The sequence below is a fragment of the Strongylocentrotus purpuratus genome, unplaced genomic scaffold, assembly GCF_000002235.5.
Source record: "Strongylocentrotus purpuratus isolate Spur 01 unplaced genomic scaffold, Spur_5.0 spur5_scaffold_7, whole genome shotgun sequence".
Classification (NCBI taxonomy): domain Eukaryota; kingdom Metazoa; phylum Echinodermata; class Echinoidea; order Camarodonta; family Strongylocentrotidae; genus Strongylocentrotus; species Strongylocentrotus purpuratus.
In genome coordinates this window covers 36,341,248-36,366,272 of record NW_022145613.1, presented here as the reverse complement: position 1 = coordinate 36,366,272, position 25,025 = coordinate 36,341,248, and the positions used below count along the sequence as shown (strand labels likewise).

At 37.3% G+C, this 25,025-nt stretch overlaps 1 protein-coding gene across 2 annotated transcripts; it reads left to right on the top strand.

Annotated features, from left to right (window-relative positions):
* The first annotated feature begins 18,195 nt into the window (after nucleotides 1-18,195).
* Nucleotides 18,196-24,702, top strand: LOC584614 (LETM1 domain-containing protein 1). 2 transcript variants are annotated; one of them, XM_784471.5, is made up of 9 exons: nucleotides 18,196-18,363; nucleotides 19,523-19,713; nucleotides 20,336-20,451; nucleotides 20,851-20,933; nucleotides 21,431-21,623; nucleotides 21,931-22,026; nucleotides 22,702-22,857; nucleotides 23,510-23,606; nucleotides 23,982-24,702. In XM_784471.5, the coding sequence occupies exons 1-9, from the start codon at nucleotides 18,215-18,217 to the stop codon at nucleotides 24,107-24,109; spliced, it is 1,209 nt and encodes a 402-aa protein (XP_789564.4). In that variant the 5' UTR covers nucleotides 18,196-18,214; the 3' UTR covers nucleotides 24,110-24,702. The 2 variants fall into 2 exon arrangements, with proteins under 2 accessions (XP_789564.4, XP_030829567.1); XM_030973707.1 differs by lacking the exon at nucleotides 23,982-24,702 and having other exon boundaries at nucleotides 22,702-22,932; nucleotides 23,510-23,595.
* Nucleotides 24,703-25,025: the final 323 nt, after the last annotated feature.

Sequence of the window (25,025 nt, the reverse complement as noted above, 5' to 3'; positions counted from 1 at the left end):
TATCTTTTCAATTCTTGAAGTAGTTTGTACTAGGTCGACTGGAAATCAAAACTTATTTTTAAAAAGCAATTTAAGCCTACATGATCTATCCAAAAAGAGGATGATTCAGATGTATTATTCCTCATCCAGTCAAATATTAATTGATGGCAAAAGGGAAAAATGTCAAAGTCTAATCAACAATGGTATTTTCTGCTGAGCTAAAAACCATTATGAATCATTCCTTCCAAGCACCAAGGCAATAACATTATACAAAAACGTGTGCATTAACGATGCTTTGGCAATTTGCCTCCTCCCCTCGGCTTGGAGCCTACTCATCTACGTTCAAGATAACTAGCACCAGCTCACCATCACGTAATCAATGTTCTTGCCCAATTCCCCTGATAACAATCAAGAAAATGAAGCAGTCATTACTTCGGGGGAGAGGGGCGGTGAAAATTAAAAACGTGCGGATGAGATAGCATCACAAATTTGCCTGCCTGCCCCTATCTCAATGAGATCGTCTGCGTGCTGTGGACATTACACAGTCTAGCAAAATGGCGGGGGAGTGAAAACAATTATTGACTGATGTCCAATTCTATGCTGCTGGTGCTGGTGAGTCTATATTCCAACAAAATAACGATGAAGACGTGGATGATTATGGTCTTCTTGTCATCTGAAAGTCATAATTCATGATGCGGGTGCTGTCTTGAAAATAAATGACAAAATATTGATTTGTTTATTGATAGAAATGATGCGACGTCATCTACCTTCGATATTTATCAGATATTCTGCTCCAAAATATGACTGAAATTTTAATCGGATATTAAATGCCGATTGAGATAGCATAGAAAGGTGAACGAACGACTACATAATAGAAAAATAAATAAGAATTATTCCAAACCACATGTTATTTTCTCAATCCTAATTCACGGACAAGGGTCGCGTGTGAAAGTGTCGATTTGATAAATTATATCTTTCTTATCCTGCACACGGGGGCGTGCCATATTGTTGAAATAGTTACCTTTTTTTTGCAGAAGGGGTGGTTGCATTGGTCAGACGTGACTTTGGGTTAGAAACTTACAATTTCGATTAGATTGAATATCCGAGTGTGCGTGTCTGAGCCGGTGATGAGGTAGTTATTATAACAGACATGTCTGTAACAGGAGGAGGAGGAGGAGGAGGAGGAGGAGGAGGAGGAGATAGAAACAGGACGAAAATCCTGCCTCAAAATGACCGTCATAACACGATCATAACGATGAAACATAATATTCACTTATCGCTCCAAGGCCAAAAATCATTTCAAAATTATCTTGAATGAATGTCATATTAAACTAGTTTAAAGCAGTTTGAGTTGTGGACAATTTGTTGGCCATAATTCTCTTTCGTTATTATTTCGGTTAAAATGAAATCTAATCTCAATATCCAAAGGCTACCTTTTAGTTTTAGGATCTGTTTACCTTGATATAACATTTTTCATTGGAATATTAAAGATTTTTTATAATAGCGAAGAATGCATAATCTTTCATTATAAAGCGATGAAAATAAAGATTCGTGTGTAGGTGTCAAATAGTTTGTAAAAGTCATAAACGACGATATAACTCAAAGTTTGAGTTTTAAAAATTGTTAATTGATACATTTCCGTTTGAATCACTACGAAACTATATGGCGAGCTCAAAATACAGTATCCACGCAAACGAGTCTTTAAAGTGAAAATAATAGAAAAAATTTCCAATACCTTTATTTTAATCATGGACCCTACATGCTTTGATAGAGGAAAACTCTCGTTCCTATACACCATCCCGCTCAAATGGACATAGGCATACATACAGGTTTCTAAAATGAACTTCTTTGGGGCACACGCGCTACGCAAATTTGCAGACCTCGAAAGTAACCTTTCAAATTGTAACACCCAAAAGTTACTTTTAATCCTCGACTTTTGACCAAATAGGGTGACAAATGAATAGATTTCTGTGTTTGATCCCCAAATTGACATACGAAATTGCTCGACTTGGACACGAAGAAAAGAAATCAAACATAGCGTGAGAAAGACTATCCAGTAAGACGACCTGGGGTCTTCAATTGGATAATAGAAGTTCACTTGGTATGAAAGGGCGAGCAGAATTATACCAGACTACACTCACTCTCTACTTTTGAACTGGTAATGAAATATTTTGAAGGACCAGAAGGGAAAATACGAACATTTTTGTTGTTCTTGGTTTTTGTTGTTGGTGGGGGCACCTTTTCTTTATAGTTACTTTGCTTATATACATCAGTAGGAATAACTATTTGAAAGGAAGGTTCATTTATTTACAGAAACTGCTCATTCCTTAATGTTCAGAAGCTGAAAAACATTAACAGGGGAATTAACATCTATATCTTCAAGTAAGGAACAAATGCTATGATGCCACAATATGATTCGGAAAGGCCTATCAAAACTCAGATGTCAGATCGGCATAACATGCAATGTTATGTTATTAACACTCATAATAATTATATTAAACAACGGTTGACTAAATCACACTTCCTTGTATTCAACACCCCCCCCCCCTCTTTGAAACTGAAATTTCATTTAGCATTTATTTCAGAGTGTCAATACAACTCTTTGTGAGTAATATTGTTCACATCTTGCGTGAATATGGGATATTAATCGTGTTTGGGAGGAAATCCAATTCTGACTCTGTTATCGGGTTTACATGTATGTACACGTCTATGGTGTGTTTACAATGTCTCTGTACTGCTTTCTGTTGAGCACACGTCATCCATGTATCTAATAAAGGTTTGACACTCTATTTACATTTGATTGGGATATTATTTCGCCGACCCGCTTGCCGATAAATTGCACCTGTAAAGCGACTCCTTTGTGCTCACGATCAAACACATCTATTGAAGTGCGCTAAACCGAACCCAGATAATCCGATAATCGCTTCTAAAATACGCCGATAAGCCAGGCAAACACTTCGAAATCTCTTGTTCCTGACACAAATTGTTCTTTTTATTGGAGAACTGTTCCGATCGCTTTCCCCGTTAAACGCTCGACGCCTGCGTGGGAAATGCACCGAAAGGATTTTTAAAAGAAAATGTAAAAAGGTGAAGAAAGAATGATTTTCGCTTTCTGTTTGGGTTTATAGTGCAGGCATATCGCTGCCTTTTGAAGAAGAAGGAATTAGCGCGTTCCAAAAGGGCCTTTTCTAAATAGCAGAAAATTAGCTTTACCACTATAAAGGGCTGAGTCAAACGCCTTTTCAGGCCATGCTGATGCTTTGCCGATTATGAATTTGAAATGAGATGGGGAGTTTGATATCTCGTGGAGCTAACGAAACACATCTGAGAGACCCTATTTTTGTTGCTAAGTTGTGATAATATCACCGAAGCATTCATCTCGACGTTTATCGACACGCCATAGGGCTGCTAAAAGGGAAAATAAAACAGGTCGTGCAGATTTGCAGGCGATCTGTTTCTGTTCCTTTATTGCAATTTCTTTGTATTACTTCTGGGCTTTTGGACGACTATTTGCTCTTTACCCAAGTGATCTGGCAAAGCAAATGAGTTCCCAATTCCCTCTTTGATAAGTGTGTTGTATTATGTCGTGTCCTATTTAATGCTCTGGTCCCCCCTCCCCAATATCGCTCCTTCTTCTTATATATCCAATGGGGTTTATTACATCCACAATTCTCAACAGCTTACTCAATCCACTTTAATCACTTTATATTGTTTTTATCATTCACATGAAATATATTAAAAGGATTGTTCGTCTTTATTACAACTTCAACTTAAAATACATCCCATTTCTTTACCTCTTTTCCCTTAAAGGTAATACAAAGTTTTGGTTTGGGGTCATGAATTTGGTTCAAATGAACATATTGGAAGCATATGCGATCCTACAATATTCAGTGATCGTCGTCGCGGTCGAAATCGAGTCTTAAGTTATGAAATTATAAATAATAACCACTTTATGTTGTATAGCTCCATCTCAAGGTCAAGATATTTATTAAGCTATAAAACAATGTTTCTTGACTAATATCGACCGTCTAGCTATTCCCGTTTGCAAATTATATACCACAACTACATATTCTGAGATTTTCATGGTCGCAGCTATCATAGTACGGCCGTAGGAGCTATTTGAAATTCATCAAAATTTATCGGGAGCACCTGTAAATCTTTAGTTTTAATTTTTCTCAAAAACAGAAGCGTTTTAGGAGCTAAAATTTATAGTGCTTTTATTACATCCACAGGGGCATCCAAATATATCATAATTGTAAAGAATCACTATCCATCCATTTTTCAAAAGTCCCAAAACTTTGTAATACATTTAATAAAATACCACTCTCACTCATGATGCTCAAAATGTCTATAAATGATCACGTTATCTTCTCGTCGCTTTTATTTTCGTATTATTTACATATCGCTACAGAATGTTCGTAAGAAGCTGTCTGTCTGTCTGTCTCTATGAGTGTAACTCATTCACGTTCTCCTCAATCTCTCCCCCTCCCTCTCACTCCTGTAGTCCATCGTCTCTCTCGGATGCTTAATATCTTTTCGCTTTCGTTTTTCCTGATTTGTTCATTATCGTTGTCATGTTTCTCCATGTTTATGTTTCTGTATGATTTTGTCCCTGACATGTCTCTATCTGTTTCTCTCTCTCTCTATCTCTCTCTCCCTCCCCCCACACACACACATACCCGCTCTCTCTTGCTCTCTCCCTGCCTCTGTCACTCTTCTCCTCCCATCATTCCCTCCGGTTCGTTTTATTGCGATCCACGATACAACACACACTCTGTAGCAATTCGATTGAATAGTGCAAAACATACAAACGGTACCTCGCCCTTTTCCCTCATCCAGGGCGCACTTTATTCCTTCAAACGAATTTCGCCGCGGCAAAATTTTGCCTCGGGATTGAGCTGCCTTATAAAATGGTAAGGGCTCCCCCATGGGAAAATGAAAGATGTAAAGAAACAGTTCAGCAGGATTAAAACCCGCGGTATCTTTTGAGAATCGGCGAACAGAAGAAGAAGAAAAAGAACCGCTTAATGACATTGATCGCTCAGAAAATAAGAGCGAGGAGAAAAGTCAGGGGGGGGGGGGGCGAAGATTGAGATGAAACATTGAGTGTGCGTACTTCACAAACCGACCATCGATGGGTAATGAATTAAGCAGGTAAAGATCTAGCGATTATAAATTACATTTGTCAGTTTATTACCTGTGCCCGATTGCAATGTCTGTTATGCTGCTTGAGGTTGGGATCACAGACATTACTCGTGAGTATGAAGTACCATTTCCTTTTTCTCTTTACCGTTCAGTGAATAGAAAATCTGTTTAACAAATTGCGAATTTCAGGAGTCCAGTGCAAATTCTATAAATTCCATCATCAATTCTGCCGTGTAAGGAGTTAGGGTGTTGTTTCTTAAACATGTTTTGACTTTGACATTCAACATAATATAAATCTCGCCCATAGGCTACCCCCCTCATAATCCAAAATCCCTACATCCCCTTTCCCCATTTTTCATTAATGCCTAAAAGCGTTGCTTTGTTTTATTGATTCCTCTTCGTGTTTCTTATCATGAATGTATCTTACAGCATTACAATATCAAGCTCGAATTCACGTCGCCATAATAACGTCATCAATCTACAGTTCTCACCCGTTTCATATTTTTTCCCCTGAAGCTTCTCTTAGTTTGACAAAATAATAACCTCCTCTCCACCTTGCAGACAAACAGTTTTTGTATTATAGTTAACAGTAATGTAATTCTTCCCTTAAACCCCCCTGAATCAAACGCTTGTGATATTTCACAATGAGTACTTTTATCGCATCTTTAATTGGTTCATATCTCCTTTTGCCAAAGTTCAAGTCAGATTACAGTTCCTAAATACCCCCATTATCATCCCTATCCATCTCCTATACATACCCCCTCATCACCATTCCCTTACATCGTCCTACTCAGTCTCCTCCTCGATCCCGCCGTCGCAATCCAATCTCCCGAGATCGCTTTCCAGTTCATCACACGCTGGCCCATCCCTGAGGGTTGGTGAACTAGAACGCCACCATTAGAATTCTTGAAGATACTCTTGAAGACCCCTCTCTCTCTCTCTCTCTCTCTCTCTCTTTCTCTCTCTCTCTCTCTCTTCTCTCTCACTTTTTCTCTCTCTAAGGATGGCCAGTCAGTCACACCAGACGGAGTGCATGTCCACCCCTCTATTCAGAACACTCCAAATACAAATCGATTCCGTGACATGGATAATGCTATCTCTCCCTTGTTCGCCATTAAAGGCTTACTTTGTCTTGAGATGGAGCGAAGGAATCGGCCTAATTAATACTCTACAGAAGTTGTGATTATAAAGTTCTATTCTCTAATGGAATCTTTGCACATCATTTTATTTTTTTAATGTATTATAAGAAGTTGTTTAATTCTTTAATAACATTAGGTGCCTTATACTGTCTTCTCTGGCTTTCTGAATCACGTGGACAAACTTTTTAAAAGATGGCGAAGTAATGGCACGCTATTCACTAAGCTAAATATGTTCTACAGGTTCAAGGTGTGATAGATAATCACTGAAATCATATTCAAGACATCAACTATGTTTTCTTTTTCTCTTTTCTTGTGAATTCGACAGAATCCATTCACAGTCAAATTTTGATTTATGGCAATTTGCTGTGTATTCGACACAACATCTACAGGGGTTGTAACCTAAAATTACACGATATTGTTTCACAAACCATTGAAAGAATTAGACTTTTCATGTAATTCCAGTTGGTTATTGCTTCGTAACAAGAGGCGCCCTTTAACCACACGAACATGAATATGTGGGACTGCATCCAACTCACTGAGATCCTCGAAAACCCCGAGTTGAGCATGGTTCCTCATTCTGAGACTGGCCAGCAAACAAGCTTGTCCCATATTCGAGTCACACATCGCGTCCTGACAAACAAGAAACTCGAATTTTAATGCAGCTTTCTGCCATTTTATGCGGTCACGAGCGTGACCCGAGAGCAGAAAAATAAGCCACTTTGGATTCTTGCCCTCCTTAACCCTTTGTCTATTCTACAATCCGCCATTCCTATAGGTTTAATGCTGATTTTATCACATTCTCATTGTATCAAGTTTGGTGCCAGATTTATATACCTGAAAGTCCTGAATATCAGTAAAAAGACGACCAAGATATTTCATTTACTGCAGCTGGTGCATTCATTTTTTCAACTATTTATTTTGAGCGGTGCAAACATTTTCACGTAATCAGTCCCACGCATCTAAAAAAGAACAAAAAAAGAAAAGAAAAAGATTCTACTGGGACATTTCAGTTTGCTTTGAATTTTTTAACGCGCATTCCTGTTTTCAATAAATTGTAGCCTAAATCATTTGGATTAAAACTGATCAAATTACAGGACTATGTATTCCATTCTAAATAATAAGAAGCGATGATCCTTTTTCGATTATCACCCTCTCCTGTTTCCATTATCGGGCTCTTCCCCACTATCATCTTTATCCGTCTGCCATAATTATTTCAAATACTTCTACGCAAACCGGCAGTTTGAATAAAACATTTGATAGTCTACACTTATAATATTTCGATCTGAGGAATCGAAGTCTTATGGGTTTAGATTTTCTTCAAGGTCATAAATATGCAATATGAAACCATATGAATATTTGATGACTTCAAAATTGAAGTACGGTTCTAACTTGAGTATTGTATCGGACCCCACCCCCTTCTCTCTCTCTCTCTCTCTCTCTATCTATCTATCTTGCTCTATTCGATTGTGCGCCTAAAAATCTTGTATATCTTTACAAAGGGGGGGGGGGGGAGGGTGACTTCGGGTAAAGAGGAAAGATGGGAAAGGGAGAGAAGATAGAAATAATTCTTGACAGACATGAGAGAAAGAGAAGAACAGAGGAATTAGGTAGATAGAGAAGGAGAGAGATTGGAGAATGATTTTGGTCCCAGGTTTGGCATGCTGTACACGGCGTCAGCCCTGGTTGCCTGGCAACGTGTAATGAGAAGACAATTTGATTGGTTATTCCTCGATCTTTTGATGGGAGTGCAATTTCGGCGGGTTCCTTTTTATAATCTGGCATCGGGGATGCCGCGTAAGGCATATTGGGATGACGTCATTTTATACTTTTCATTCCAATTAATTATCAAACGCATCAAAATCATGCTTAATTAGTTTGATTTGATATGTACTATGCATGTGACGAGATAATATAAACATTGTGAATAAATAGGAAATAAAGGGGAAAGTGGCCCGATGGGGGAGCCGTAGAATCAGAAGGGGAGAGAGGCACGGACACGTGAATGGTTGATGGGATACGATATAATGTGTGTGTGAGAGAGAGATAGAAAGAATAAGAGGCTAGAGTAATGGTAAGTATTCTCAAATATAATAATAAAAATAATGAATAAAAAGATTTTCCTTTAAAAAAGAATAGAAATGAAAACATAAAGGTTGCATGAAATGCTTATGCTAGGGTAAAAGCAGCAATGAGAACCAAAAAAGTGTATGGATAGATGTTTGATTATACGGTTGCTTGGTGTTCTCTATATAATATTATACACGAACTAGATGGAATTCGACTGCGCGCAGTCGAAAATGATGCCTCCGTCATAGAGCAATTTTACAAACCAAAACAGAAGACATTTTTCGAATTCAAGTTCAATTGTAATCCATTAACAGGTTCTCAGAATATCGTGATTACAAGCAATTTCTCATATACATATATGACCATTTGATCTTTGACCTCATGACCCTAAAATCTACTCAGTTCATTGGCTCTGCAAGATGTCCTGAGTTAAATAGTAATCCATCTGTCAGTTCTAATGAGAATGTGTTCACAAGCTATTTTTGCATACATAATGAGCCCATGACCTTTGACCTTTGATCTTATGAACCAAAAATCTACTCAGTTCATTGGCTCTGCAAGTAACATACATGACCTAATTTTGGCAGGAATCCATCAATCGGTTCTTGAGAACGCGATCACGAGCTGTTTTTGCATACATAATGTGCGTTGTGGCCTTTGACCTTTGACCTCGTGACCCCAAAATCTAATCAGTTCATCTGCTCTGCAAGTAACATACATGACCTAAGTTTAGCAGCAATCCATCAATCGGTTCTTGAGATAACGCAATCATGAGCTGTTTTTGCATACATAATGTGCGCTGTAGCCTTTGACCTTTGACCTCGTGACCCCAAAATCTAATCACTTCATCGGTTCTGCAAGTAACATACATGACCTAAGTTTGGCAGCAATCCATTACTCGGTTCTTGAGATAACGCGATCACGAGCTGTTTTTGCATACATAATGAGCCCTGTGACCTTTGACCTTTAACCTCATGACCCCAAAATCTAATCAGTTCTTTGACTCTGCAAGATACATACATGACCAAAGTTTGGCAGGAATCCATCAATCGGTTCTTCAGATAACGCGATCACGAGCTGTTTTTGCATACATAATGAGCCCTGTGACCTTTGACCTTTGACCTCGTAACCCCAAAATCTAATCAGTTCATCGGCTCTGCAAGATACATACATGACCAAAGTTTGGCAGGAATCCATCAATCGGTTCTTTAGATAACGCGATCACGAGAACGGGACGTACGTACGTACGTACAGACGTACGTACGTACAGACGGACGGACGGACAACCCGAAAACATAATGCCTCCGGCTACTTCGTAACGGAGGCATAAAAAGAAGAAAAATAGGATAGAGTGGTATGAACGAGAGACAGAGACAGAGGGACAGAGAGAGAGAGAGAGAGAGAGAGTGAGAGAGGAACATAAATAAGAGAGAGAGAGAGAGAGAGAGGGATAGGAAAAGAGAGATGATTATAGAATGAAAGGAGGAGGCATAGGAGGAGAGATGGAGAAACAGAGACATGTGAAGGAAGAGAGATGGTGAGACTGAGAGCAAGAGATGAGGTGGAAATTGAAGAAAAAAACTATAAAAGTGCAACGGCAGACGTACGAGAGCGCGTGTGCGATTAGTCATCAATTTCTTGTTTATTGTTTTCCATTTCCAATTCGTAATAAACTCTCTGCCTCTTTCTTCGTCCCCCGTTCGCTATTCCGTCTGATGTCTGCCGATGTTATTAAGCCGCCAAGTCACGTGACATTTTGTGTCTACTTAGGCAGTTTGTTTTTGTTTTGTTTTGTGGATGCGTGAGTTCATTTTCGTCACCCCAGCGTTTCATTATTTTTCTCCTCTGGATGGTGATCGTGATCGTGGCATCGGTTTTTGTCTTTTCAATTAGATGGTCTCCCTGTGATGATATCATACCTATCGCATTATAAGTCATCGCTAAGAATGCCTCTAGAATGCTAAGTCTACTTCTTTGTCTCGATCTACTCTAGATTAATAACTCTATGCAGCGAGGTATGTACCCTATGACAAAGCGGACGTTCGAATACTTTGTCCTTATTTGCTCAATACATGAACTTGTTGAATCGTACATGGAATGTGATGTTTAGGCTGATATATATTTTGAATATATATTTTTTTTATTATCCTTTCTTTGTTCAACTCCTTTCTATGAGGTTCATTGTTATAATCATCGTACTCTTTGACGATATCTTCCTATCTTTACACAGGCACTCTCTTCTAAAATCAACAGCATTATCCTCCTTCCTTCATTTCTTCCTTCTCATCTCTCTCTCTTTCTCCCCTCTCCCCCTCAAATTCTTTCTCCAACACCTTAATTTTCACCTGTCTATAATATCTTCTCCTCCTCATCTATTTGTTCGATGTATCCTATTATCTCTCTTCTCTTACCGTTGTTAAATCTCACGCATGCCCATCGTTAGACATTCATAGCTTTTACAGGTGATCCCGCCAACGAAACACCTCTACAGATGTCGACGTTATAAATTATTCTGCATTTATAATGTCTAACGCTGGCAAAAGGATCAAATGGTGAGAGCGAGATGATCGTTTAATATTCAGTGAATAATAAATACAACTCGCAGTATGGTTCATGTGTCCTTTTTTGCAGGGTATTTAAATAACCCATGTAAACCTTTAGTATAAGGCAAATGCTGCAGAGATGTCAATGGCTTAGTGTTCATACTTCAGGCCCGATCCGATGTACAGCAGTATGGACTAAAATGAAAATTCCACATAATTTTTTTTTCTCTCTCAATATTAGGATTTTGCAGTTTTAGATACATGTATATTATTTTCCTCAAACGTAGTCACGAAACAAAATCAGCAATTAAAAACAGGTAATTTCTTTTTTTAACACATGTAGTTAAAATTATTCTGCGATATACTTTCAAATATATAAATTTCCATTTGATTTAACATTTAAACTTTTTGTATCAAATAACATAACAATTTACTCTCTCTCCATTTTGTCTTTATCTTACTGACGCTTTCCTATATTCACAAGAAAATTGTAGATTTCAAAACGTTTTTTGCACTCTGTTGTTTGAGTTGATCTCAAATTAGTCTCAATTGGCATCAATCCACTAATTCATAAAAACCTTCTCTTCTAATGAAGGATTCACATATAATGTATAACATAATCAAGTCACATAATACTATTCCCTTACTTCTGCCCAATCATCTTTAATCACCACGCAGTCCCTTTATTATGTTGTCCTTCGCTTTCATCTTCGCCGATAATTATACTCCAGAGAACCATAGGCATAGCTCCAATAATGAACTCCCATCCCATTCATATCCCTTGATTAAATCCAACGTGCTTCTGAAAGAGGATCACTGCCTTCCAAAGACAGGTCCGGACACCCCATATAGAGATAACATATTGTTCATTGTGGACGATTTTCTAAAACATTTCAATATGACTAGTTATTAATGGTCATGGTGGTGACACGCTTCGGTGCTTTAGGTTTTAGTTTGTTCTCTGTAAATGAAGATAGTCCTATAGTAATATATAAAATAATGTTTACCTTTTTCAGTTTTTAACATCATAATAAAGCTTGCACGTTATGTAAAGTCTGCATAATAATGTATGTTATAGTGGAAGTATCAGTCAATCATAATACCCGCTGTCGTAAATTCGCATTATGGTTTTTCGAAGTAAATTTGAAGAGTCAAAACTTACCCTTATTCTATTCTAAATATGTATGAGAAATCCTTCTATAATATTATATGCAGGTGTAGATGACACCTAACTCATATGACCCTCAGTACATTACTTTCGCCTCTCTCACATTTATTAGTTCATGTTTTTCTGTGAATTATAGATTTTGATCGAATTCCGTCAAGTGCAGCTGGTTTCATTTATGATCTGAGCTTTCTGACTTATCATTCCAACCCTTGTAAGTATTCATAAGTATTGTCACTGATCGTGTGACTCACTTGATATTCCTCAACTGAACATGAATTACTCTGTACTGGAGGTGCCATGTAGGGGTGTAAGCATACAACCACGAGGTGTCGATCTATCGGAAGTATCGAGGTTCGAGCCCCTACTTGCAGGTGGTATATCAATTTCATGTAAAAAAAATCACCATGGATGCACTTATTTTCGCTTAAATGCGCGTTTGGTTCACATCCCTTTCCACCTGTCATAATTATTATAAGAGATTTTTTCCCGCAAATAATGTAGGCTGTAAAAACCAATGATTAAGTTTAGAAGCTTGGGCACAGTTGGTATATATAAATGAAATACTGCTGTATTAATTTTAATCGTAGTATTCCATTATTATTATCATTTTTCGTATCAAATTATTCTTGAAATCTCTCATGCTCACTTTCCTCATCCCTGTGCATTTCACTGCATTGAAGCAAAGTCTCAAGCACTTCCACCGTTTCCACGGAAGCAAATCTTTACATAACCTCCTACAAAAAAGTACAGTGGTTTGAAACGCGGTATAACCAAAGGAATATTGAATATGACATTTTCACGTCAAGCCCCCCCCCCCCCACCCCCTCTCTCTATCTTTCTATTTCTATGTCTGTATCGTCTCTCTATTATGTCCCTTCCTATTAGCTTTTTCCTGCAAACGGGATTATTATATGGAATGCCCTGGAGCAATTAAACGGTACTTTTGTGTCACCGCGATGCATTTCATGTGAAACACGAATTTTTTCCCCTAGTCCATGCACGGTGATTAGTTTGTAAAAATTCTATGTCGACTACGGAGATGGAAAAAATGACGCTAATGTGTTTGTAAAGATTAGCCGATAGAATTTCTGGGGATTTACAAAGTAAGGAAAAAAGCAACTAAAGATGTAGTGTAATTTTATCATTCCAAGACGAATTTAGTTATAAAGTCGACGTACTGTAGAAAATTGTGTGATATTGCAGTAGTCAATCTTTCCCTCTCTCCCTCCCTCTCTGTATCTCTATCTCTTTCTTTCTCTTTCTCTCTCTCCTCCCCTTACGCTCACATCTACCTCGCCCCACCTTTTATACTATCCCTCTATCCTTCCATTTTATGCGATCCAATAAGGTTTTATTATTGACCTAAATTTTCGACTGGCAAAAGGAATGATGCATGCAATAATTCGTCCCTATTTTCACGAAGTGACGGTAGTGAGGAAAATCGTAACGCAAAGTGAATGCAATTTTTTTTCACTACCGTCACTTCGTGAAAACAGCGACGAATTATTGTAGTGGTTCGCCATCGAAGTCTGACCATAGCACTGCAAATTGAAAAAAAGTCAACGATGGAAAAGAATCAATACACAGTACTTTAGAAAAATGGTGAACGTACATGTAGTATGAACTAAATAGAACTTCTTAGAAATTGATGTATGAAAGGCAAATGAAAAGGTTTAAAACATTAATAGATTAAAATCCACCAATAATAAACGAAACGCCTATATTTGGCCTGTCTGCTATATGATTTACTGTTCTTACTTTCAAAACAGTTACATTTATGTTATTTTGTTAATATACTTTTACAAATGGGTTATGAATCCAAGGTTATTGTATTCTCTTTCTTTCCTTGACTTACTTATTTCTTCATCACGACACTATATTAATGAGAAAATTAACCAGACTTCAGAACAAAGCTTTATTATCATACAAGAGACTGCCGACTATATCTGGAACTAACTCGTATCGTACAACTCTTAAAGAGTGTGGTTTTGAAGATGGTAAAGCGAAGGGGTGCGTGGTGGATGGTGGTAGTGGTAGAGTGGTGTTGGTATCTAGTTATATGAATGGTAGTTCAATCAGATGGTTGTAAGTTTGTGGCAAACTGGTGTATCGGGCCTTGTAGGGGGTAGTGGCAGAGGTGTTGGTGGTGTTGACAGGGTAGTGGTATAGTGGTATAGGGATAGAGAGATGGTGGCAATTTCTGCAGGGATGTGTGAATAGGAAAGTGCACTTCTTCTGACGGCCAGTCATCAAATAAAACAAACTAACATACAAACAAACAAACAAACAAACATGACAATAAACAAAAGGTAATATTTCCCAGATGCAATGCCAAACCGAGCAGAATTACCCCCTCTCCCTTACTCAAATCTCTTGCGTTTCACCATTAAGCTACTAATGAAAATATTTCGACTGACTTACCGTTACGTTATTTGCACTAACGCTGGTAATCCAAAAAGCCCAACACATTAATGTCACCAAGATACGATTCCTTATGAAATGATCCATCCTTGTTGACACTTTGCAGCTCTCAATAATTTTTCCACAAAGATGAGCCGGTTTAAAGTGCATGTACGAGCGTCAATCGCAAATTCAAATCCTCTTCTCTGAATGAAGTTTAGGCTCACAAATAAGATACACTGATGCGTAACTCTTCAGCAGTGGTCCTCATTAAAGTTTGGTATAACGTTAATTGGTAATATACGCTTTGTACTATAAATATTTGTTTGGTTCGGTCCGAAAATAAAGACACCTTTGATGAAAAGCTGTATGAGTAGCCAAAGTAGAAGGTAGAGTAAACGTATTATCATTAACGCTGTCCAAATAAATGTAATGCCATAAATATGGATAACATCCACAAACTATTTTTCACGAAAACTTTGAAGTGGTGTCAAAAAACGTGTGAATATCTTTTCTGTTGAGCAAGAGTAGATCAATATTCACAGGCGGGACACAATGACAAAAGTTTATTTGTTGGCTTGACAAAGTATGAGCGATCCGGGTGGATTTATGACGTATAATAAAACTTCACGGGTATCACACACACCCACAACACACAAACTATACGGCGAAGTTATAAAGTCAATGGAGAGCAGATTAGCGGTGTGTGTTGCATGCCCGAGGGTTGGCTAGCACAGTGAGTGGCGGAACGGGAGTTTGGTTGGGTGCTTGGATTCATCGCTCGCACACCGCAATGCATCCATTGAGCGATACCAGTCGTGCGCGTCCAGTTGAGTCAGCGAGACTAGTCTGCATCTACAGAAAATGTAAACACACATTGCAGGAACTTTGCTTCTGAGAAAGAACCCTAAAAAAACACTTGAAACTAGATATTGGCATAAAGAAGATCTAGAAAGGTTATAATTAGAGGGAGATAAGGGAGACGCAAACTAACATAACTATATAAAATAAGCAGAAACTTCTTAATGATGCTTTCCTAAAATTTAGGCCCTACTGCCTATAATTTATGATATTTTGGAACACCCAACCCTTTGAAGTTTAATGTTAAGCCATCCACCATCTAAAAAGGAGGCCTTCAAGCAACCGCCATAATAGTACAAATCCAATTCTAAAGTCGATTATCGTTTCACACTTAAAAATGTACTTGAGATAATTTCCCGATTAGAGAGAACGCTGAGTTCCGCTCTTCCAGAGTTCATCAACTATTCCTAATGTTATGCTATACACTACACAGCAATACGCTTTTCTTCGTGTTAGCTTATCATAACAAGTAACTTTTATTTTTTGGAGCAGGTGGGCCTATGAATGCACATAATGGTAAATTCTTAATTCCATATAGGCCTACCCTGATTAATCAAAAAAAGTTGAATTTCGGAAGAATTGATTTTATCGTGGTTTTATGCAGGCACCATGAAAACCAAGGCGATTGTGATCGTGGCCTAGAAATATTTGTGGATAAAACTCAATAACAATGCACATTATGCCTTGGCGTCTCGTCACAAGTCATTGCCAGAAGCTTGTTCGTCTGTTTTAGAACTTTTTTTTTCAGTAAAAACGAAACATTTTCTCTCGAGACCGTACACAATTTTCACGTTTCAACCTGAGGTGTAAAGAACTAGGGAACCAGTCGTAACTCGTCATTTCAATAAGATTAATGAGGTGCTAAAACTCATAACCTAGTTTACATGAGGTAGGCCCTAAGCCTTTGGTTTATGAAATGTGTAGGTTGTTCTGCTATTACCACTGATTACTAAACCTTAATGGTTCTTAATGTAGCCACATGTATGTGCATAAGCTGTATTTTCAGCGCAAGCCTATTATATTGGGCTTTATAGCTTATCACTTCTATGTAAACAACTTCAAATGTTTTTACGGCAAAATAGTTTGACCAATATTGACTCTTTTTTAATATTATCATAACCGTGTCTCTACACAAAAATATTAAAGAAAGCGCACCCTTCAGATACAAAATGTATCGATATAATGATACTGAACAGGACCGAATACTTCAAAATACTTTAAGACTGTTTTTTCCGGTGTTATAGAACTTTCGTACAGAGACTAGAAATTAAAAGAAAGATAAAAATACGGTACAGTAGATGTTAAGAAAACGCTGAGCCGAGGGGAAAGGTGACGATGATGAGGAAAACGAATATGGGAATAAAGATATATATATATATATATATATATATATATATATATATATATATAAAAGTACAAGTAACGCGGGTACGCATGCAGAGGAAAAAGAGGGAGATAACGAGAACAGAAAATTAAATGAGAGTAACAAGTTATAAGAAGAAGGACAAACACAAAATAGAAAACATAATGATTTTTTTAAAAAGAGAGGAAGCAAAGAGAAGAACAGATTCAAACAGTTACTGGAGAACGTCATCTTTCATCACGCGAAGACCATTTTTAATTCTCAGTTGGTGTCACCGAGCGACAATGGTTGTGCTCACTCCAGGGCGAAATTTCACCCTACTCCTGAAAACAGAACACAAATTGCAACTATAGCGCCAGCTGGAGGTGTATGCTGTATAACTGTGGGTTCTTATAATAATGATAACAAAAGCAAACAACATTGTGTATTGGCCTACCAATTTGAGCGTAGCCTACATATACATGATTAGGAAATTGATTATGCCAATCAAGACATCTAACTAAACATTCTTTGAATTTGATGACGGGGATGATGGAGATGATGTTTATGATTATGATGATGGTGGTGATGGTGATGATGATGGTGATGATGATAGTGATGGTGATGATAATGGTGATGATTTATTTCTGTATACATTTGAAAGTTATAATTCTAGGATAGACGAGAACATATGGCTTACAGGCTTAGGCATTTTAGCGAAAATGACATGATTAGGAAATGATTATGCCTATCATGGACATCTAACTCATAAACCTGTAAAAAGACGATGATGACGACGATGATGGTGGTGATGACGAGCATAAATTATTTAGTGGTGTTGATGGTGGTGAACACTGGTGATGCTTACTGTAATGATGATGCTGATGATGATGGTGGTGGTGGTGGTGGTGTTAGTGGTAATGATAGTAATGAAAATGACGAATCCAAAATCGTGCTGCCCGGGTTGTTTTGGGAGGGAGCAGGTATGAATCAGCATCTCCTCTACTTAAGCAATTACACTGGTTAACCGTAAATAACAGAATCATATACAAAGTTTCCCTAATTGTCTACCAATGTTTGAATTGTGCACCAATGTATCTGTCTGTGCTTCTACATACTCCTCCTAGACTTAAATACAACCTCCGCTCTTCTAACGACCCCACGCTCCTCCGATTACCACGTATCAATTCAAGATCGGGGGAGTGTAGTTTCTTTTATTATGGCCCCAAAATTTGGAATACCCTCCCTTTCGACCTCCGTACCTCTCCCTCAGTTGAAATTTTCAAGAAAAAACTAAAAACGTACCTCTTCAATAAGTAAATTGTAATTCTAATATTTTTGTTTGTTATTATAATTACTCTTTTATACATGTACTATCTTGTGTTTACTATGTCATTTTTTCTGTAAAGCGCTTCGAGCAATTCGTTGGATGTTGCGCTATATAAAAGACAATTGTATGTATGTATGTATGTATGGTGGGCGGGGTGGGCGTCGTATGGCGATTGCAGAGCCATCTGCAACTGGCTCCTCTCTGTCTCCCTCTAGAGGGCACTTTGATGAAGAAACAAATATGGCAGCGCCCTGTCGAAATTTATCCCGTCAGCTGTACCAAGTTTTTCACGTGAATAGTCGCAATGCATCATTATTTGGATCATTGCGGCAATGTAGAAGGCTGAATTATAGCACATATCCATCAAAATGGCAGTTCAGTCACTCTAGGTATGTCTAATTACTAGCATATGCAGAAGCAGAATTTCTAATTAAGTCCCATACATTAAATTTTATGTTGTATGATGTAGATCTATCATCAGTTGATGGGTGTTGTTGTTGTTGTTTAAGTTTTATTGGCGTGTATCATTCATATATGAAAATTTACGCCGAATTCAAGTTGCATTAATCAAAATTGAATGGAAGCAGAAGAAAGAAGGAAAAAAAATTCTCTGCACTGTTTAAATTTTTGCATTTTCTTTTGTGGAGATTCCAGAGAGTCTGAGAGGCTGTCGACATAAAAATCAATGACTGTTTTGTGTGTATCTTCAGGCCATGTTATTGTCATGTGGTGTGTGTTGTTGTATTGTTTTTTAATATTTTATTGGCGTGTATCATTCATTTATGAATATTTACGCCATGTTGTCATGGTCATGATGGTTGTGTGTCCAGACACTTAACAAAATATAGTTGTCACTTTTGCCTTTGGACTAACAAAAGAATAATGAAGTCTCACTAGCATTAATCAATTTTTTCATCCCTCATACAAGTTATAGGATTGTCTAACATAAGTAAGTGTCATAAGAGTTAAGTTTTAAATTTAAAAGATTTATGTAAATAGTCTTGCTTGTCATGCTTGTGTGTGTACCCTTTTACTCATACATATCGTCCCTATTTTCACGAAGTGACGGTAGTGAGAAAAATCGTAACGCAAAGTGAATGCAATTTTTTTTCACTACCGTCACTTCGTAAAACAGCAACGATATGATGGCTTTAAATCTATTGAAACATGTAAGAATAAGATCACCAACTACCATGGATATGGTACAAAAGTTGATGGAGATCCGAGAGATCTTTTGGACAGGATGAATCGTAATCTCTATGAAACTATGATCCAAGTGATAGAATCCTTCAATCATGTACAAATACAGCGGAGACAAACTCTACTTCATCATCCTACCCGCTTACAATTCCACTAAAACTACTTTTGTTTTCCTTTTGAACTTTGTCAAATTCTTTTCCGATGTATACTTCTCGAGTGCCTTCATTAGCAAGAATCATTCAGCAAGACATACTTCTTAGCCCTGTAGATCTGTCTTTTTCCATCCAATGCAGTAGACTACTAGCATTGACATGAATAAACATTTGATTTCATTTCTACTCTCATCAGGATCAAATGCAGACCGTTGAGTACCTCATGCCGGACATTCAGTACTCCAACATCTACCAACAAATCAGATGGAGAGAAACCCAAAGGAGGCATCATAACGAATATAGCCCTGAAGACGCATCAAGCTACTATCTGGTTTCTAAACAGGGTCTCCCCCAAGGCACGGGTCTTCTATGAGCGCTTTGTGGATGGTATGTAGTCAGCTCATCAATGATCAGCTTTGTCTCAATTTTAGATCATGGCATAGTTTCATGAAACTGTCATAAGTACAAGTTCACAGATTCCCATTGAAACATACAAGCATTTCTATGAGTTTTTAGCCAACTTGTACTTATGACAGTTTTGTGAAACACTGCCCAAGTCTCTAATGAATTTTATCTACTTGTGTGGCAAGTTCTAATTATCAATTTCAGTCATTTTCTCACAATCAGTCCATGCTTTCAATTAACATGTCACCTTTTATTCTCTTTTCTATGTTACTCCAGATGTCCATTTTTGTCAGCTGTATTTGCAATAGTCCTGTCATATCGATTTCTTCATGAATTCAGATATCTTACCTAGTGTTGCATTAGTTACTATCTGGATGAAATCGGAATATATGATTTCATGAATGATTTTGTGTGTTAAGGAATATCTTATTAATACAAAATTCAGTCTCAGGAAAATGTTTCCAAACACAAGTTGACTGGGAAGCAGAAACTCGTGCAATCTGGTATAAGGCTTGAAAATGCTTAACAAAACATGAAGTTTAATCAATCCTGGCATTTCTTTATTTCCATTCATGATGTTTTCTTCTTAATTTGTGCTCTGCAGGTGCAACATCCTTTGTTCAAGACTTCCGATTTGTGTACTCACTGAACAAGAGGCTGAAGAATGGTGAGGTGAAACTGGAAGATGTAGAATGGAAAGATCTCTACAAAAAGATGCAGGTGAATATAACACAATCGGGGGAGCGGGAATTTCAAGGTAGACACACGTAGAGGTTGCTTTGGCTGATAAAGATAGCTAAAGAGGGAGAGAAAGAGAAAGAGAGAAAGAGAAAGAGGTAGAGAGAGAGAGAGAGAGAGAGAGAGATGGAAAGAAAGAAATATTATTATTTAAAGGCTAAATAGTAGGCCCTCCCTATCATGTATGGTATTTTTGGATCTTCATATCTTTTAGAAGCCATTGTGCAAAATCATGGTCTACTAGTAAGCTGTAAAGTTCTGTAAAACAACTCCCAAAAGAATTCTAGATATTTGGTATAAATACTGTTTTGCAGACCAATGTTTAGAACCAGTTATTTGTCATCAATTTTGTTTTGTTTACTTTCTTGATTACTTCATCAGATGAAACAAGATGTTGCCAAGGTTCTTCCAGTACTGGTTATAGTCAACATCCCTTTTGTATACTATGTCACTCTACCTGTAGTGTAAGTACTCTTACATTGTGCATCAAAGCTATCTAGAAAGTGAAGTAGTCATTACATGAATATTTTCGAGGCAGGGAACAAACCTCTTTCAGTTCCTAGCACCAGTGAACACAGTGCTGTGCTAACCACTGCATACCCTCTTGGCTCAAAATTAGACCCAACAGCAACAAGTATAATAAACAGCTTTTACTTTGTTAAATCAGTGCATTGCTAAAGACCTCTAGCTTTCTTTACACTCAGAGTATTTAGCAAGTTTTTCACATGAAAGGATGATTATTTCAACAGAGGGAGTCTCCTTATTATTACAAAAGCCACAAGGAATGATTATTCTGATGTGGGCAAAGAAGCAGCATGCACTGTCAACATACTCATGATTCTGATACATATGTCAAGACAAAGTTCTTGAATTAACATGCACTTGACAATGTGACATACTACCTGACACATGCCTTGTTTCACTGTACTTTCTTTTGTCTAATGCTTGACGCTCTTTGTAGGTTGTATTTCCAGAGAATCTTTCTGTCTGACCACTTCATAACCCCGGAAGACGTGTCTAACAACCATCAAGAAAACCAGAAGAAGAGGCGTCGTCTCTATCCATTTATACTGAAGAAACTGGATAAAAGACTGAAGAAAAACCCAACATCAGATCTTGCTGAATCTTTACAACAGAGGATAGGTGAAGATCAGGTAATAATAGCTTTATGCCTTAAAATTGTGCATCAGATAATATTATCCCATTCTTTGACAGTTTTGGAAGGCTTGTTTTGCATCATGATACATACTTTAAAAGTATTTCCCTATTGCCTTGTTTGTTTCTTTGCCATTTTGTTCCTAAGTTATATACATGTATCATTGAATTATAGCATATGAATAGTATCATTTAAAATACTGCCATGTTGTATTTCTCATTTAAATTTAAAGAATTACTTCAAAGTGTATCAACTGTCATGGCAATAAATATGATTTAATTTACTTGTACAATTCCTATCTTTAGTTGGAGAAGCAGCCATTTAGTGCAGCTGAGCTACTGTCTTTCCAGCCTCTCTTTAGTCAACAAACATCTCTCAAGTCACTCTCAAGTTCTCATTTGGTAAGCTATCTAAAAATCATGTGATAAATGACATTCTAAGGTAGTTGTAAGTGTACAGAGTAAGTTTTGGGAAAAAACTTTGTATCAAACTTTTTTCAAGCATGTTGTCTCCCGGGCTCCATATGAGTGTAACTCTGGCTTTAATGTCAAAAAGAAACATTTAATAGCCATGCAAGTTTATTAAATTTATCATCATTTCAGAAATAAGGAATTATTGGTTAAAAAAATGTTTTGATTGCATTAATAAATATATTTGAAATATTAAATTTAGATTTAAATTTGAATTGAAAGAATAGGCATGTATGGTATTTAAGAAGCAGTTAAGGGGCATTCATCTCTAAGTACAAAAATGACTGAATTTTTGAAGGCAAATGAAAGTTTGACCATCACGTCTTTACTGAGGAATACAAAGATTAAAATTGAATGGCTTATATATAGGTGAAAAGTAAATATATTATGAAAATCCTATTAATGGAGAATATATCATGGCCTTGATCATCATAAAGATATATGTTTAATCAACAATATGTTCAGGCTTTGCCAAAGATTTGTAATCTTGCTTCTTACCTAGGATGACATGGTATGAAGAATCCCTATCTGTACCAATTAAATGGTTGAATGCATAATTAAAGACTTTTCACTTGTCATACATTTTCATTTTGGATTGCCTTCCAGAAATATCTATGCAAGCTTCATTCCCAGTGGGTGTTCTTAGCAGCTAGCTCTTCGCTGAGGAAACGGCTCTCAACTCACTCAACGCTGATGGTAGCCATGGACCAGGCCATACTCAAGGCAGGCATACATAGCATTGATGAAGACGACTTGAGGAAGGTCAGTCCCTCCTTTAAATTCATCTGTGGTCATTTACCAAAATGAGGATAAATAACAGTGTCATAATTTTTCATGGTAAGTAAGTAATTTGTAAAAAAGCGGTAGTGATGAGGATGATCCTGATGACAGGGGTGTATAATATTGGTGGTGCTGGTGGTGGGGGTTAGAAGGATGGTAGAGAGGCCCAAATTTGAAATCAATTTGAAATTTAAAAATCGTGCCGGCCGATATTTGTTCTTAAGTGAGCACTTAATTTGTTCCTGTTCTTGCCCCGAAAAATTCGCATCGGCTAATATTTTCGCTAAGTGGGGGGGCATAGTGACCGCAATTTTTTTTTTTTTTTTTTTTGGTTTTTTTTTGGGGGGCCAAGGCCCGCTCAGCCCCCACTCTGGATCTGCGCCTGGAGGTAACTGGAGGTAACAGTGATAGTAGCTGTGGTCCTTAATATGGTGATGAAAGTAGTGATAACAACAATGGGTGAAAATGGTAGTGTAATTCACTGTAGATAATGCATTTTTTTAATTGAAAAGAAGCCCCCCAAAACCATATTAAAGATAAAGGTACGTAGGAAAACCGCTGCTTTCATTAAAATAAAAAAAAATTCATAAATCACATAAAAAATGTTCCCTTTGATGACTGATTTGTTCCCTAGCTATGCTACCAGCGAGGGCTGAACCCAGTAGGATCAGATAGGCAGACCCTTACAGACTGGCTAACAGAGTGGACTCACATATCAACAAGTCTTACAGGTAATTGTCTGAACATTCACTATGATAACAGCAACAGCTGCTGTAATGTTTCTCCATCATAATGTATCATTATATTACCCATGATAATGACTTAGCCCTGTACTTGCTCAACCATATTTGATTGACTGCAGGGATACATTTGCAATGATAGCGACTCTTGGTATCAGAACCAATTAATTTGATGCAGTGTGTAGATGATTTGGTTTAACTGATTGGTAAAATGGATAATCTTCTTCCTCTTAAGTTAAGTAAATGAATTATCATTGTTATTTATTTAAAGAAATTGCTTTTATCTATGCTTGACCAATACTGGTACCGGTAATTGAAATGTGCACATGTTACAGTTTGTTGTTGTTCTGTTTGAAATCTGCTTAGATGCAGAGTGGTCACTGCTTCTCCATGCCAGCATTCTTCTTGTGACTGGACGTCCACACCAAGGGAAAGTCCAGGCGGTCAAGGATGAGGTACAACCTACATCTAAGAAAGATGAGCACCAAGTATGATGTCTGACTCTATTGTCTAGGATCATCTAGTTACATCCAGATGTTTTTGCACAAGTATGGCTTTGAATAGCACCTAATACATCTTCAATTGAATGTCACAAAGTACTGTCAGCTACTCATAATAGCTATCTACTAACACATACAAATATTAATCTGTAATGCTATTTTGGGGGAGATAAAGATGTTAATTAAGGTATGGTGTAGCTGAATTCATGTCATAATTTGCCTTTATGCTCGCTGCTTTGATCAATTTCCCATTTAAGTCATAATAATATTAGATCTATACAAATTACCTTCCAGTAATTAATGAGTAGATTTTGTGGTATTTTACATCATGTACAGATGAATCAAGAGCTATATGTTTTTCATTACCGGTATCATAAATTTTACCACATTTTGATAATTTGTTGTTTGGTTCATTGGTATGTCGATGAAAAAAATGACAGTTCCCAAGATTTTCTACTTCACAATTAAGTTGTAAATGATGGTCTTAGACTAGACTTTAAAGGTACTATGTCCCTTTTGCAGCTAACCTCAAATTCTGTAGAACTTTACAGGAATTATGAATATGTCATGTATATCCTATCTGTGAAATTTAAACGTTAGCAGTGTCCTAATATTCAAATTATGCAAGGAAACCCGTTTACTTGCTAGACTTCACTGTCAGACACTATTGAGTGACTGACTGCCTTTTTTCTTCTCTGGTAATAACATACATAAAATGAGCTGTAAAGGGTACATGAGCATTTGTCTACATCAATAACCCACTTCTTGTGATGGCCAAAATTAAACTGATTGAATCTTTGTGCAGCATAAAACGTATGACCATTCGGTACAATGGTCTGAAAATCAAGACTATTACTTGTTGGATCTATAGCTCCTAAGTCGATTTGACAACTAAAAGTCGTTATTTTCC

Bases quoted from the DNA above. Each gene is read 5' to 3' on its own strand.
- LOC584614 (XM_784471.5), top strand. From the start codon at position 18,215: ATGGCAGCGCCCTGTCGAAATTTATCCCGTCAGCTGTACCAAGTTTTT. The intron at 22,027-22,701 runs GTAAGCTATCTA...ATTGCCTTCCAG, and splicing joins CACTCTCAAGTTCTCATTTG to AAATATCTATGCAAGCTTCA. The intron at 22,858-23,509 runs GTCAGTCCCTCC...TTTGTTCCCTAG, and splicing joins ATGAAGACGACTTGAGGAAG to CTATGCTACCAGCGAGGGCT.